This window comes from Pelobates fuscus, chromosome 8 (genome assembly GCF_036172605.1).
Source record: "Pelobates fuscus isolate aPelFus1 chromosome 8, aPelFus1.pri, whole genome shotgun sequence".
Taxonomy (NCBI): domain Eukaryota; kingdom Metazoa; phylum Chordata; class Amphibia; order Anura; family Pelobatidae; genus Pelobates; species Pelobates fuscus.
Window position 1 is genome coordinate 47,395,588 of NC_086324.1, and position 17,403 is coordinate 47,412,990.

At 43.7% G+C, this 17,403-nt stretch overlaps 1 protein-coding gene across 3 annotated transcripts in view; it reads right to left on the reverse strand.

The window, feature by feature from the left end:
• Positions 1–2,157: 2,157 nt before the first annotated feature.
• ZNF385B (zinc finger protein 385B) overlaps positions 2,158–17,403 on the reverse strand; it is a 501,964-nt gene continuing 486,718 nt past the window's right edge. For all 3 annotated transcript variants that reach the window (XM_063429791.1, XM_063429792.1, XM_063429793.1), the window contains one exon: positions 2,158–3,184. In XM_063429791.1, the coding sequence (XP_063285861.1) occupies positions 2,972–3,184 (213 nt within the window). In that variant the 3' untranslated portion in view covers positions 2,158–2,971. The remainder of the gene's footprint in view (positions 3,185–17,403) is intronic.

Genomic DNA, 17,403 nt, shown 5'->3' on the forward strand with positions numbered 1-17,403 from the left:
GTCAGTGTGTCTGTAGGTATCTCTGTATGCCAGTATGTTTGTATGGTTTACTGTGTGAGTCTCTGTATGTGTCAGTGTGTTTGAATAGGTCAATGTGTCAGAGTGTTTATACGGGTCACTGTGTGTGTTTGCATGAGTCACTTTTTCTGTTACTTAGTGCTCCTCACATTGGACTGCCAGGCAGATAATGGGCCACCAGGGAGCAGGACCATGATCACAGCCCCACTGGGCCACCAGGGAACAGGGCCATGACCACAGCCCCACTGGGCCACCAGGGAACAGGGCCATGACCACAGCCCCACTGGACCACCATGGAGCAGAGCCTTGATCCCAGCCTTACTGGTCCACCAGGGAGCAGAGCCATGATCACAGTACCAATGGGCCACCAGGGAGCAGGGCCATGATCACCGCCCCTTTCGGCCAATAGGGCAATGATCACAATTCCACTGGGTCACCAAAGAGAAGGGCCATGATCACAGCCTCACTTGGCCACCAGGTAGCAGATACATGATCACAGCCCCACTAGGCTACCAGGGCCATAGTCAAAACCCCACCAGGGAGCAGAGCCTTGATCCCATCCCCACAGGGAGTAGGACCATGATCGCAGTACCACTCACAGGACCACTGGGCATCCATGGAGCAGGGCAATGATCACAGCCCTACTGGACCACCAGGGAGCAGAAGCATGATCACAGCCCCACTGGGCTATGAGGGAGCAGGACCATGATCACAGCCCCTCTGGACCACCAGGGAACAGGGCCATGATCACAGCTCCAATGGACTACCAGGGAGCAGGGCCATAATCACAGCCCCACTGGGCTACCAGGAAGCAGAGCCTTGATCCCAGCCCCACTAGTCCACCAGGGAGCAGGGCCATGATCACAGTACAACTGAGCCACCTGGGAGTATATACACCATACATACAGCAACTGCAGACACAGTGAAAACATATACATCACACGCAGCTACCAAACAGTATAAACAGTCATTGCACACACACAATGTTTTGGTTTGCACCATAATCTCTGCAGCCTGCTGTAATGGTTATGGTGCCAGGAGCAATCTGGAACACTTGTAGAACAAATTGACAATTTTCATGGATCCTACAGGCACTCGCCCTGTACCCGGTTTTCTGTAGAAGACGCCAGATGTCTTCATCGAGCTAAATCGCGGCATGCAAGGAGAAATCAGAAGCAGTGGCTGCAGGCGCTTGCTTCAGTGGAACCCAGTTAAATTGTTAAACTGTTCTAAAACAATATGACAAATTACACTGCGAGGACACCAGGACAGCCCTGGCACCATAACTACTTCAGTGAGCTGTAGTGTTTATGGTGCCTTGAATGTTCCTTTATTAAATATTCACCTTAAATAAATGTATAAAAGGCTATACATAAATAATATTGTAAAGCGCTACGGAATCTGTTGGCGCTATATAAATGGCAATAATAATAAATAATAAATAAATAACTCCTGGTTGCACACCCTAATGAAATGTGTTGTGCATGCCTATGACTACAATGTTTTTGCAAATGTAATGTAACATATATTATTCCAATATTCCAAGATCTATAGTGTGCTAAGCAATTGTTTTTGTCATTATTATTTTTTCAAGATAACTTCTCCAAAACCGAAGAGATCTAAATTAATGTTTGTGCTGAAGTGTTTATTGGGGGATAAAAAAAAGAAAGATAAATGTGGTGTCTATACTGCCATCTACTGGCCATATCTCAGAATTCTTGACAATACTAACACACCAACATGTCACAGTTTTGTAAGATTCTTTTATTGAAAATGTACATTACAAAAGTACACAGAGATTAAAATCGATAATGACTGCAGAATAAAATGTCCTAAATAAATGTGCTTGAGAAGACTATCATTTGTGCTCTCTTCTATAATGTGCTGTAACAACCCCAAAATGAAACACTGCAATACGCATCCTTATAGTTTATCACACTTCAGGTAAAATGCCAATACTATTACATGTTTTCTGAAATGGAAAGAAGACAAATAGTTAATGATATGTATTTTACCTCTGTACATTATTGCATTAGGGTGCCACAGAAATAATGCATTATTTAAAAAAAATAAAAAAATAAAAATAAATAAATAAATAAATAATATGTTTTTTGACAGAATGTATAGATAGACCTTTCATATAATAAATTTATCAAACGTTTGTTCCTTTCCGTGAAATTTAGAGATCTATTATAGAGCAATTAGACTTTCTGGCTATAAACATTTATTTTATATTTCATAGTAACAAGTTATACATTGAGAAAGCTATAAAAATCAGTTAGACAACAAAAAAATATGTCATGACATTTTGATATTATATGGCTTTTTCTAGTTTGGATCATCTATCAAAACAAAAAAAACAAACAAACAAAAAAAAATGAATAAAAAATAAAATTCATTTAAGCAGAGTTGCTTTCCACCTTTAGAACAGCGTGTGAACTTTCTAATAGAATCTAGATTCTAGAACGATACAAGACAAGACAGTATTTGGGTCCTACACAATATTACACGGCCCCTTGTTAACTAGTCAATCACATTTAAGAATACTTTATATCATCCAATGATTTGGTGTTATCCACAATAAAGCACTTGTTAATCTTTACTGTATATTCCACGCTTCAGTATTGACATTTGGATGCCAAACATCTATGTACATGAAAGGACCGTTAAGACCCCCATTATCAATCCAACTGGCAAAGAAGGATATTCATATTTGTTGATGTTAAATAGATTGCAGACAAAGCAGTGCCATGATCTTATGAAAAGCTGGCTCTACCCAACACAGAACTGTGTTTACTGAGCTTTCTACAACAGGAGGGCTTGGCTAGGCCATGTGCTCTTCGAATGCAATATCCAGACAAGAGATGTGTCGGAGCAAACAAGGATTTCATGGTACAGAGAATGTTAGTCCTTTGTCTTGTTTAAGTTTTTGTTGATAACAGATTCATTGTGGTTAATACGGCGCAAAGAGAATGGATGCCGTAGTTGCTCGAATTGATCCATGTCCTGCTCTTAGAAATGCTGGGGTTAACCCGGACCCTTGAAACAAAGAGCTAGGTGGTCGAGGTGGTAAGGAAAACGCCGAAGACACGGCTGCTGCAAGAGGCGATGAAAGGAAAGTCGGGGCTAATGGTTTGATCATATCTTTTTGGAATGCAAGCTTTGCCTACAAGATAAAAAAAATGATTAGATTCACCTATATTTTTCTTAACATGATGAAGATTTTGAACATATTTTGGATTGATATTCTATGCAGATAAAAATATAAATCGCTATAGTAGGATTGCACTTCTGCATTAAACTTCTCTAATTAAACACACACTGTTGTAGTGAAATGTGAAGCAATTATCACTTGCAAAATATTGTATTAAAATAACAATGTAATTAAGCGTACTCACATTCATTAACACTATATTTTGCAGCCAAGCAACATTTCCATTTTAAAACTTTTCATATAATTTTTTATTTTATCTCCAATACATCTATCGATAGCCAACTTTATGCTAACACACATACATATGAAAAGACTTGCGCTGGGCACACGAAATGCACCCTGCCTTTTTGTTGTATGATGGGGGAGGTTTATCTGTGTGTTCCGTTTTAAAAATGGTGAAAACACTAAAAGGGGAGGAGTCAGATATGGAATGTGCCTGCTGGTCCTACAGGTTTACACTGTGATTGTCCTAGTTTTAGTACTTTGGACCAATTCTTAGAACAAAACACTATCTTAAATCTCTCCTCTGGGAAGAAAAAGAACTATATATATATTGAAAGTGTCTAAGCAGGGCCGCCATCAGGGGGTGACAACCATGACGGTTGTCACGGGCCCGGCGGTCCTGGGGGGCCCGGACTGCTTTGGCAGTCCAGGGCCCCACAATTAATCTCTGCACCTATATATAGCGATGATCGATATATATATAGGTGCAGCCGCGGGCCCCCCAGGCTCCCTATACTTGCAGAGGGGGCCCAGCAGACTGCAGCTGTACTTTACAGCATTTCCCTCACTCTAACTCCCGCGAGATGTGCGGCCGTTAGAGCGTTGCCATGGCAACGCTCCGCGCGGCGCGCACACCACATCTCGCGGGAGTGAGAGCGAGGAAAATGCTGTAAAGTACAGCTGCAGTCTGCTGGGCCCCCTCTGCAAGTATACACTAACACACACTCTGCATCCACTGCACTAACACACACACTGCATTCACTGCACTAACACACACTCTGCATCCACTGCACTAACACACACACTGCATTTACTGCACTAACACACACACTGCATCCACTGCACTAACACACACTGCATCCACTGCACTAACACACACACTGCATTCACTGCACTAACACACACTGCAGCCACTGCACTAACACACACACTGCATCCACTGCACTAACACACACACTGCATCCACTGCACTGACATACACACTGCATCCACTGCACTAACACACACACTGCATCCACTACTAAACACACACACACACACACACTACATTCGCTGCACTAACACACACACTGCATCCACTACACTAACACACACTCTGCATCCACTGCACTAACACACACACTGCATTCACTGCACTAACACACACTGCATCCACTGCACTAACACACACACTGCATTCACTGCACTAACACACCCACTGCATCCACTACACTAACACACACTGCATTCACTGCACTAACACACACACACTGCATCCACTACACTAACACACACTGCATTCACTCGACTAACACACACACTGCATCAACACTAACACACACACACACTGCATCCACTACACTAACACATACTGCATTCACTGCACTAACACACACACTGCATCCACTGCACTAGCACACTCACTGCACTAACACACACTGCACCCACAACACTAACACACACACACTGCATCCACTACACTAACACACACACTGCATCCACTGCACTAACACACACTGCACCCACTGCACTAACACACTCACTGCATCCACTGCACTAACACACACTGCATCCACAACACTAACACACACTCTGCATTCATTACACTAACACACACACTGCATCCACAACACTAACACACCCGCTGCATTCACTACACTAACACACACTCTGAATTCACTACACTAACACACACTCTGCATTCACTACACTGACACACACTCTGCATCCACTACACTAACACACACACTGCATCCACTACACTAACACACACACTGCATCCACTACACTAACACACACTCTGCATCCGCAACACTAACACACTTACTGCATTCACTACACTGACACACACTCTGCATTCACTGCACTGACACACACTCTGCATTCATTACACTGACACACACACACTGCATTCATTGCACTGACACACACACTGCATTCATTGCACTGACACACACTCTGCATTCATTACACTGACACACACTGCATTCATTACACTGACACACACACTGCATTCATTGCACTGACACACACACTGCATTCATTGCACTGACACACACTCTGCATTCATTACACTGACACACACACTGCATTCATTGCACTGACACACACTGCATTCATTACACTGAAACACACTGCATTCATTGCACTGACACACACACTGCATTCATTACACTGACACACACACTGCATTCATTGCACTGACACACACACACTGCATCCACTACACTAACACACTCTGCATTCATTACACTGACACATACACTGCATTCATTGCACTAACACACACTCTGCATTCACTACACCAGGGGTAGGCAACCTTTTAGTAGCACTGTGCCAATATAGGTTTGTGATGTCCCGTAGCGTGCCGGTCCTATTTTTTTTAATTGAGGTGTGTATGCTGCCATATTCTGCTTGTGTTATTTTTACTGTAATTGCTTTGTATTGTTGTATTTGTGCGTAATATGCAGGGCCGTCTTTAATATTGACTGGACCTTGAGCAAAGCATTTGCTTGGGGCCCCCTGGACCCTGTCCCCCCTCCCCATGCGTGCAATCACGTCCTCCACCTCAACGCAGTGGCAGACCTAAAGTAGAGAGGTGCAAGAATTTTATTGGGCCTCCCTGTTGCACGGGTGATTAAAAGGTAGATCCCCATCTGTCGTGCAACTCCAGAAATGCATTGACAGCTGGGGCTCTACCATTAACCCATGTTTCCAGGTCTGTATTTAGCACTAAGCCGTTTTTGTGTGTTTGAATGTAAACAGGTTTTTGTATGGAATATGTTTGTGTGTGGTGTTGGCATGATTGCAATCATGTATTTGTGTAGTGTTGGTTTTTGAATGCAGGGGTGTATTTACATATGATTTTAGTGTGTAACACAGACGTGTTTGTACGTAGTGTTGAAATTTGAATGCAGGGGTGTATTTGTGTGTAGTGTTAGTGTGTGAATTCTGAGATGTATGCACATATACACGCCCACAGAGATATACACACTAAAACACATACACAGACATACTGACACACACAGACATACTGATACACACACACAGATATACTGACACAGATTTACTGACAGACACACAAACACACACAAACATACTGACACACATACACACACAGATATACTGACACACAAACATACTGACACACACAGATATACTGACACACACACACACACAGACATACTAACACACACTGACAGACATACACACACACACACACACACAGATATACTGACACACACAAAATGTACACTTTAAAAACCTGCTGGTGGCAGAAGGTGTTGGGAGTTGGGGTCTGGCTCTCTCGGCCAGCTCCCATCCACTCGGCCTACTCTTCTTTCCCGTGCGCTCCTCTCTTTGTGGGTGGAAGTGATGCGTGTCCGTCACTTCCTCACAGCCTGCTGCCAAAAAGCAAGGGACCCGCTCGCGACCGGGCTCCTGCTGACAGAAGCCCACCGGATGGCCCTTTGTGCACGGGCCATCCGGTGGGCCTCCTTAGTGTGCGGATTACCAGCCAGGTGTTAGAAATGGTTGAGGCCAGCGGGGCTCACTGTGCAGCTGCCCAGTTTGCCCCGCAGTTTGCCCTTAGCTATTATATTGTATATGTTCATGAGTAGTTTATGGTATTGTGTGTGATACATATGAATGTGAGTTGTGTATGGGGGCTGCTTGTGGAATTGCATGTGAGAGGCTGCATGTGGGGTTGTGTGCATGTATGTGGATTGTTAGTGGTGTTGCATTTGTGCGGATTATGTGTATGTTTGTGTGTGGGCTGTCTGTATTATTTGTATGAGGGGAGGGTTATTCTGCATTTCTGTGTATATCTACCAGTGTGGGTGGCTTCCCTGGGGTCCAGTGGGGACCAGGCCGGCCAGGTACATGTCAAGGACAGGAGCTGCAACTGCGAGCTGCTCTACTATTGTGTGGATTCCCATTCACAAGTGCTGGGAGGAAGTGATCTGAGATCACTTCCTCTATGTGCTGCAATGCATAAATTGAGGATTGTCCTTCACCACCTTTTCGGATTAGCAGATACCTGAAGTTTTACTGAGACTCCTGATAGGCCAGAGCCTGTTTGTCTCTAGCAGCCTTGAGTGCCGTGCAGAGACACCTCGAGTGCCGTGCATGGCACTAGTGCCGTAGGTTGCCTACCCCTGCACTACACTAACACACACTCTGAATTCACTACACTAACACACACTCTGCATTCACTACACTGACACACACTCTGCATCCACAACACTGACACACACAGTGCATTCATTGCACTGACACACACACACTGCATTCATTGCACTGACACACACTCTGCATTCATTACACGGACACACACACTGCATTAATTGCACTGACACACACACTGCATTCATTGCACTGACACACACACTGCATTCATTACACTGACATACACTGCATTCATTGCACTGACACACACACTGCATTCATTACACTGACACACACACACTGCATTCATTGCACTGACACACACACTGCATCCACTACACTAACACACTCTGCATTCATTACACTGACACACACACTGCATTCATTGCACTGACACACACACACTGCATTCATTGCACTGACACACACTGCATTCATTACACTGAAACACACTGCATTCATTGCACTGACACACACACTGCATTCATTACACTGACACACACACACTGCATTCATTGCACTGACACACACACTGCATCCACTACACTAACACACTCTGCATTCATTACACTGACACACACACTGCATTCATTGCACTGACACACACACTGCATTGATTACACTGACACACACACTGCATTCATTGCAATGACACACACACTGCATTCATTGCAATGACACACACACTGCATTCATTGCACTGACACACACACTGCATTCATTGCACGGACACACACACTGCATTCATTACACTAACACACACTGCATTCATTGCGAGGGGGAGGCTGGCCGGGCGGGGGGGGGGGGGGAGGGAGTGGTTTGTCAGGGGCCCCAGAATTTCTGGTGGCGGCCCTGTGTCTAAGTCTCTTATAGTGCAAATTAAGGATGTTCATATAAATACATATATCAATCAAATATAGGTATTATCTGACAGTATAAAAAGTACCTCGACTGTGAGTGTAAAACCACTGACAGCGGGGGCAAGGCCTGACTGCCATAATGTGCAGACACTTCATGAGAGCTCTGGCAGAAATAGCTATTTTTATCACTTTTTGACAACTTATTGCCTGCATTGTATGCATATCTGGTTTGAAGCTACTTATAAATCCTGAGGGCACCAGATAGACTTGTTATAAGCAGCACTGATGATAATCTGGGGAGTTTCAGAGGAGTAGGCCTACAAGTGGCCTTCTAACCATGGGCGAGGGATATGGAGTAAATATAGTGATTACTGGGATGGACAGAATATTAAATCCTTAGAGATACACCAAGTTTCTTTGTAAGGGGACAGTCAAAAGTATTGATCTAAATGAAACAGCCTTATTATCAAGATTACTATATGAAGTGCAGTACATCTTGAAAACAGCCACTTAAAACGTAAACACATATTACCAGACAGCCTGTAGGAAACCCCCAAAAAATGTGCCACTGCTTGCCATGGACGTGATAAAAAGAGATGACACATATATACAAATGATATTGAATTGAAAGGGAGCAGTAAGCAGGGGTTATTCGGAGATAAAAGGGGAGTAGGGGAAACATTTGTTCAAACCAATAGGATAGTAGGGATTTCAATTTGTAAACTCAAAAACACTTTAAGTTTCTGGTCTAGGTCTCCCTTCCTGGGAGACATTAATTCAACCCCTAGAAATCTAATATCATCAGATATGTCTGCAGGCACATTTAGAGGTGTCTGGAGAGTGGAGGACCTAAGACATGCTCTTTTTTTTAACTGTCATACTGCTTGGCTGGTCTTAGCTCCTCACATGCAGCTGCAATAAAAAATATCTGGGGAAAACTTTTAGCCATTTCAAGATGAGAATTTTGGAGCATGGATTGACATGAATTGACATGCTCCAAAATCATCATCTTGAAAGGGTGAAAAGTTTTCCCCACATATTTTTTTATTGCAGCTGCATGTGAGGAGATAGGACTACCCAGGCAGTATGACGGTTAAAAAAGGAACATGTCTTAGGTGCTTTAAAAGATGAGAGGGTTGCTAGAGTCTGGTTAGTGTGCCTAAGATTGGAGGTGAGAGCTGTCACCAGGTCTCTGAGAATGTGGTTAATGTATACGCTGATATTTCGGTTCCAATGCCCTCTTCCTGGCACAGTAAACCTGCCTATGAGATTAGGTTGTTGTTTGTGTATCTTGGACAATGCATAGGGTTTCTTATGAACATAAAATTGTATGGCAAGACAGGAGGCTTCATATTTGCTTTATCTTTCTTTACTGAACCTCCCAGCAGCAAAGGAACAGTTAACAGTAATGTAAAAAGTTCAACCAATCAGATAGTATAACAGTATTATATGATGTCATCAAACTCCTCCCATATCCTCTTTCTTTGCTGCTTGCCTCCCAGGTGAGTCTACTGCAATTATATTGCTGTATCATTTAACCTTTAATACAATATTTAAACTAAAAGATTTATTACAATGGTCATATACCTTTAACACTTTATTCACTTATCACTTTAACAACACTTTCTGTGGAAACATTTATGCTCTATTTATTTTAATTTCATTCTATTCAATCTTGGACTACTTTGTCAATTTCCTATTAAACTTTATTTAGGTGTTTCCCCTTTAAATCGCAGGAGGTTTTCCTCCTGCGACTCATTTCGGCTTTTTACTATTCTCTGTTTGTTTGCCGCGCTTCTCCCCTCTCTTTCGCGCCCTCGCGTTACCCCGCCCGTTCGCATCAGCACTTAGCAAGTGCATTGTTTCCCGCCCTTTTGCTGGCGGCGGCCATTTTATTCGCGTTCCAGTCACCAGAGCAGCGATCAACTCGCCTGACTTCGGATCTGGTAAGTACTATTTTCCTCTTCTGTTTATAGCACCTTAAAGTGCTAATACCTTAATTTCTTTTAGTGATTTTTTACCCCCTTTTATTTCCTTCTCAGGATTTTTTCCAACACCTGCTGTATTATCATTGTTGTTACTAAATAAAGGAAGGCCTTGTGGGTGACCCCCACCATTTTATTATCTGCCACTTCATTATATTGAGTGTCTTTAATATCAATTCTTAAGGTGTTTTTAACACCAATATTACTGTTAAGGGTGACCCCCTTATACAAATGCACTATAATTAAAGTGATACAACACTTTAATATCAATTCTTAAGGTGTTTTAACACCAATATTACTGTTAAGGGTGACCCCCTTATACAAATGCACTATAATTAAAGTGATACAACACTTTAATATGAATTCTTAAGGTGTTTTAACACCAATATTACTGTTAAGGGTGACCCTCTTATACAAATACACTATAATTAAAGTGATACAACACTTTATTACTACTCAGTGGTGAACCCCACTGTCTATGGTTATAATTAAGTGGTTAACCCCACTGTTTACTATCATAGTGGTACAACCCACTTGTGTATATTTTAGTGGACAACCCCACTAAATATTGAGTGCTGCCTACGTATTAAACTACACAAATATTTTGGGTGTCCCCCACCTATACTCTGAAATAATTTTGGGTGAACCCCATTCAACTCCATTCTTTCAAATTAATATACTTAACTGTTTGGCAACCGCTCTAAGACATACAATGTCTGACAATAATGAGCCTGCTATATCCCAGGTACTCAGAGCCTGGTTGGTTTCAACCATTGCAGATTCCATCCCCAAGGCATTAGCAGCCTTTCATGAGAAGACTTCGGCCGAAGTCACCCCTACTGCACGTCAACTCTCTGATTCCGAGGACTCTCAACCCTCGGATCAGGAGGTTACACGCAAACGCCCCTAGAAAGGGGATAGTAGGTCTGCGGGCAAGGGCAAGGCTCCTGCCAAGTCCCAAAAATTGATTGCCACTCGCCCCGTTCAAGCTAACTTTAAACCCTTAGAGGGTTCTACTTCCCACACGTTAGACGGGGTTGACTATTATTTCCTTGGATATTCTGATGGGGACCCCTCGGCGAATGCGCTAGGGGATACCCCATCGGAATTTGTCAAGGAAACCTTTCTCACACATAAAGAACTAGATGCTAAACTACCTAATCATAAGGACCCGATTCAGACATCCTTCTGGATGCTTCGGGCATCCCTTTATTTGACCCCAGGGTCATCAGACACCCACGGTCGGCAGAATGGGCTCCACCAGAGCACATTTCCAACTTTTGTAAAATGTGGTTACGCAAACCACTGGACAAAGAAATTAGGGCAAAACTCAGAGCCGAGTGCCCTCGACCGACCATTCCAAACAAGGTAGCTCTCACGCCAGAATTGACCCAAACACAGTTTGAGAGTGGGCCCAGAGAGCCTTATGCTTACTAGGCAACGCTAATGTGGCCATGTCCACCGAGAGACGCTAGGCGGCACTGTACAAACTGGATGCAAAATTAGCCGATCTGAGCTCCCGAGAACTGGGACCAGAGGCAAATGGATTACTGTTTGGGGACTCGTTCATGAAATACCTTTCCAAACATGTAGCGGTGTTCACCACCCTAAATAAGGCCCAATCCTCCTTGCGCAGGGTTTTTCGTTCTCAGTCAGGCCGTTTTTCTGGGAGAGCTGGACGTTATAGAGGCCGAACGAACAGCAGAATCGCCTTCACAGGCTACAGGCCTCGCCCCTCTGAAAACTATTGGCAACCGGGACAACTCCAACCCTACCACAGGCAACTATTCACTAATAGAGGGTCTATCCGGGGACGTGGATGTGCCTCCCTACACGGAAGAGCTGCTCCAGGTAATAAATCTCCCTTCTTTCAATGTACCTATAGCAGGTCGATTAACCAGTTTTTTCCAACAGTGGGAATTACTTTCTCAGGATCTATGGATCCTACACACAGTCCAAGGGTTCAAATAGATTTCCTTTCAACCCCTTCCAGGACACCCCACCTACACCACTACAGATGTCTGCAGCAGACAACCTGACACTACAAACTGAACTGCGCAAGCTAGTAAAAAAAGGGCCAATAGAGAAATCCCCTTTCCCGCATACTTTTCTAAGCAACATTTTTTTGGCCACAAAAAAACTGGAGACCTACACCCAATTATCAACTTAAAAAACCTGAATCACTTTGTCAGGTATCGCCACTTCAAGATAGAGGGCATGCATCTACTCAGGGACCTCCTTTGCGTGGGAGATTGGTTCTCCAGATTTGATCTCAAAGACGCTTACCTCACAGTTCCTATTGCTCGCAACCATCGAGCTTTCCTTCAATCCCTCTGGCAAGAGGAAATCTGGCAATTCACATGCCTCCCGTTCGGACTATGCTCCGCACCATGATGTTTCACGAAACCAGTGATGGCGCTACTCCGATCACAGGGGATTCGATCCATCATATTTTTGGACGACATCCTGATAAGGGCACAAGACATTCGCAAATTGTTATCAACCCATCAGATTCACTTACGCGATCTGGCCCATACTATAGGCCTACTGTCCGCCTCTATCTAAGCCATTTACCCAGGACCTTTACACTACCGAGCCATGCAATGGCTCAAGACATACTACCTACACCGTTCCACCTCCTACGATCAGTACATCCAACTGACAGACGAAGTTCATATAGAACTTCACTGGTGGCTTCACAATATGGAAGCCTGGAATGGCAAAGCTATCTTCGGATCACAGCCAGATTTAATTCTGGAATCCGATGCCAGTCTCCTGGGATGGGGCGCCACATGCGCCCAAGGGTCCACAGGGGGACTTTGGTCCCCATCCGAACAAGCACTGCACATCAATTGTTTGGAATTAATTACAGGATCTTTCGCGATTCGCAGTTTCGCGAAAGACCGTTTCAACTGTTCACTACTACTGTGCATGGACAACGTCTCTGCAGTGCGCTATGTGAATCGGTTAGGAGGCTCCCGATCCAAGCTACTATCTGATCTGACCAAAGATCTTTACCAATTCTGTCTAGAACGGAACTTATCTATCAGAGCGGAATATCTTCCGGGCACGGACATCCTAGTCGCGGATTGGTTCTCTCGCCATTGGAGGGATGTAAGCGACTGGCAATTAGACCCCCGCGTGTTCCACCAAATTCATTGCCTTCGCGGGCCCCTTACACTGGACCTGTTTGCATCCCGTCTGAACCACCAGACGGAAGCCTTTATCAGCTGGTTCCCAGACCCCAGTCATGGGCAGTCGACGCCTTTCTACATCCTTGGCCGGAGACAGAAGCCTATGCATTCCCACCTTTCTCCATGATCCATTGCACCCTCTACCGGGTCAAAGCCCTAATAGTGACGACTATGGAGAACCCAGACTTGGTTTCCAACCCTGTTAGAATTATCAGTGAACTATCCAATTCTTCTACCTCGATCACCCGACATCCTCAGGAACCCAACAGGGCACTTTCACCCACTCGCCCTTCAGGACCGGCTCCAGCTTGTAGCTTGGACCGTTTCAGGGGATCTTGGAATGTCTCAGGGCTTTCGGAGACAACTCAGGCTCTCCTATGGGACTCCTGGGCCCCAGGCACTAGTCGAGCTTACATCGCTGCATGGAAGACATGGGTCAGCTGGTGTTTGGAAAGGATCCCTTTTCAGCACCTCTGACGATCATCCTAAATTTTCTGTCTACCCTATTTGATCAAGGCAAATCCTATCGATCAATTAATGTCTATAGATCCACTATCTCTGCGGCCCATAATCCCATTGACAATGCGTCAATAGGGAAACATCCTTCAGTCTGTAGACTTTTACGAGGGATCAGGTTAGCCAGACCCCCTCTTCCTAAATACTCCTGTTTCTGGGATATCACTCAAGTCTTTTCCCTTTTAGAATCCTGGACCGCTAATGAAAATTTGTCGCTACGTCAACTTTTGCCCAAACTGGCCTTACTCCTATGCCTGGTATCCTTCCGTAGGGTCTCGGATATTCGAGCATTTGATTCCCACGCAGTAGTCTTCTCGCCTGAAGGCGTTAAGTTTCACATCACCAGATGAACAAAACGAATTCTTCCTCCGTATTCTACCCTTACTTTCCTAATAGACAGTCACTCTGCGTGGCACTCTGCGTAAGGCATTATTTAGATGCCACCACCACTCTACGCCCCCCTACGGGACCCCTCCTCGTGTCTTATGTAAACCACACAAACCGGTATCCGCACCATCCGTCGCACGGTGGATCAGATGGATACTAGCGCAAGCAGGCATTGACTCAAATTTTGGCGCACATTCAGTCAGAGGAGGAGCCGCATCCTCAGCCTTTCGCGCGGGGAGCTCCCTCTCAGACATTTTGTCATCTGCAGATTGGTCCAGAGAGTCCACATTCCGTACATTTTATTTCAAACCTATGACACATGCTGCATCTTCTATCATATAGGAGCGTTAAAACAGCAAATATGAAGCCTCCTGTCTTGCCATAAAATTAGGGATTATTCTAGCTTTAGTGACTGAATAATCTAAATTTTATTAACGACAGGAGGCGAATATTTTCCCCCCCTTCTTTATTTTCACTTTCTAACACTAGCCCAGGTAAGTTACTATGCATTCCAGTCTACTGGTTACACACACTTTATACACCATCTGCCATAGGTTCACGCCATAACACTTCTAATCTAGTGTTTGAAATATTCAATATTATATTCAAAGAGTAACTACAATTTGTTCTTAACATACATGCCATAAATTGCATTCACCTAGTATGAGAACCTATACTCTCACGTCTTTTCTCTATTCCCTTAGTGTGAAAAATACCTACCTTTGTATATACGGCTCCTTCAAGCACGCTGAAGATTCCACATGTTGACTACTTCAGGACTCCAACTTAGTCCGCAGTTCATCGTTACAGTTTACACGGTTGACACAGACATATCATCGACCACAGCAAGAAAGAGGATATGGGAGGAGTTTGATGACATCATATAATACTGTTATACTATCTGATTGGTTGAACTTTTTACATTACTGTTAACTGTTCCTTTGCTGCTGGGAGGTTCAGTAAAGAAAGATAAAGCAAATATGCGCCTCCTGTCGTTAATAAAATTTAGATTATTCAGTCACTAAAGCTAGAATAATCCCTAATTATACTCGTCCCTGCTAATCAAGCTGGTTGCCTGTGCATCGTCCAAGATCCCTTTCAAATCTCTGAGTTAGTCAGAGGTGGGATCCCTATTTAGCTTTGTACATGTTAACTGGTCCCCCACAATTTTCACTGTCATGTTGACATATTGGGTACGATCCATAACAACTATGATCCCCCCTTGCAGAGGGTTTAATGATAATTGTTGTGTTGTTTCTCAATCTGTTCAAAGCTTTACGTTCCTATACATTGAGATTTGAGTTTGGCTAAAAAGCGAGATCGTTGTTTGTTAAGCTATCAATCTCCCTGCATGTCATCTCCATTATTTCAATTATCCACAATTACCAGTATAGCAAAAAAGCTAAACATTTTTTTTTAAAGGATGTCTTCAAAAGGTGCCTAACTCTGGTAAAAAAAAAAAGCTCTACAGATAATTTAACCCAGCACTTAACATCAGCATAATTAAATCTGCAAATAGTCTTAGGCAACATAAATTATTTCATTTCTCAAATTAGTTGCAAACAGTTTCAACTACATGCAGAAAGGCTATATACAGGATATAGGATATATCTAGGATTACCCATAAGGCAGCATAGATGGCTGGGTAGGGCATGGACTCAGACAGGGGCACGGAGCTTTATCTCTGTTTGTTTGTGGTCTCTCTCTGTTCTTGATCCTCCTCAGATCACTTTAAGAGCACTCTCATGGTCCCCCGGCACTTCTGCAGCCAGCACTTTGTGTCACTAACTGAGAGCCAAACCATGAGGAAGCTCTTATAGTGATCTGCACTAAACATAGGTGTAGATCACCATACCACAATGCTCCCCCACTGGACTACCAGGGTATGCTCTTCACTGCACCACCAAATAAGGCTCTCCACAGCTCAAGTGGACCACCAAGAATAACAACACCTTCCTGACACAAGATAAAGAGGGGGGGGACCCTCCCCCCAAAACTCAAACTCCACACAATGCAGCCTTCTCCCCCGCCCCCCCCCCCCCCCCCCCACACACACAACACTAATTTTTCCCCACATATATACAACAGTCAGCCACCACCCTCAACAGTTACAGAAAAGAACCCAGGGTTCTCGAAGAGGGCCCCGATTTGGCATGTTGCTTAGGGCCCTGGGCAATCCGAATCTGGCTCTGGCTATATATTTTTATAGTGGTCACTTCATGTGATAAGCAGAACATGGATGCACAGCTAAAGATCTTCACTTAATTTTAAATCCTGTATCCTCTTTCATTATGTCATCCAATATTACAAGGCTGATTGCATCTTTCTTTTCATTTTCTCTCAGTACAGTGTCTAGTTCAGCAGGTTGCTGATTGAAGTTGACCCCCTGCAGGGCACATGAAGGAACGCTAGTCTATAACCAAAACTATTACCCACCCCTAGTGCTGATACTACACAAAATAAAATAAATGAAAAAAATCTCTATATATTCCAGGTTCGCTGAAAAGTCCATCAAGTGTAAATTCAAACCAAATTGTTCAATAGTACAAAATGTATTAGTCGGTATATAGTCTGCTCATCGTACTTCACCTTGTGTTACCCTCATGCAGTCCAATCAACTGTGTAATATAAACTAAAGAGAGGTATCAAAGGGAGTATATTTAAGGATCAAGTGAGTAACTTCGGAAACCTATTGTGCTTTGAAAGAGAACTTGCAGTTACTTAACTAAAGATCAATGTTGCTTCTATTTCTGAACAAGAAGTTAATTTTAGGATAAACTTTAGAAATTTTAGAAAGCAATTTGTGCTTTAGAGGGAAATTATCACCACTTACCTGGCACTCCGCTCCTTCGCAGCGATTT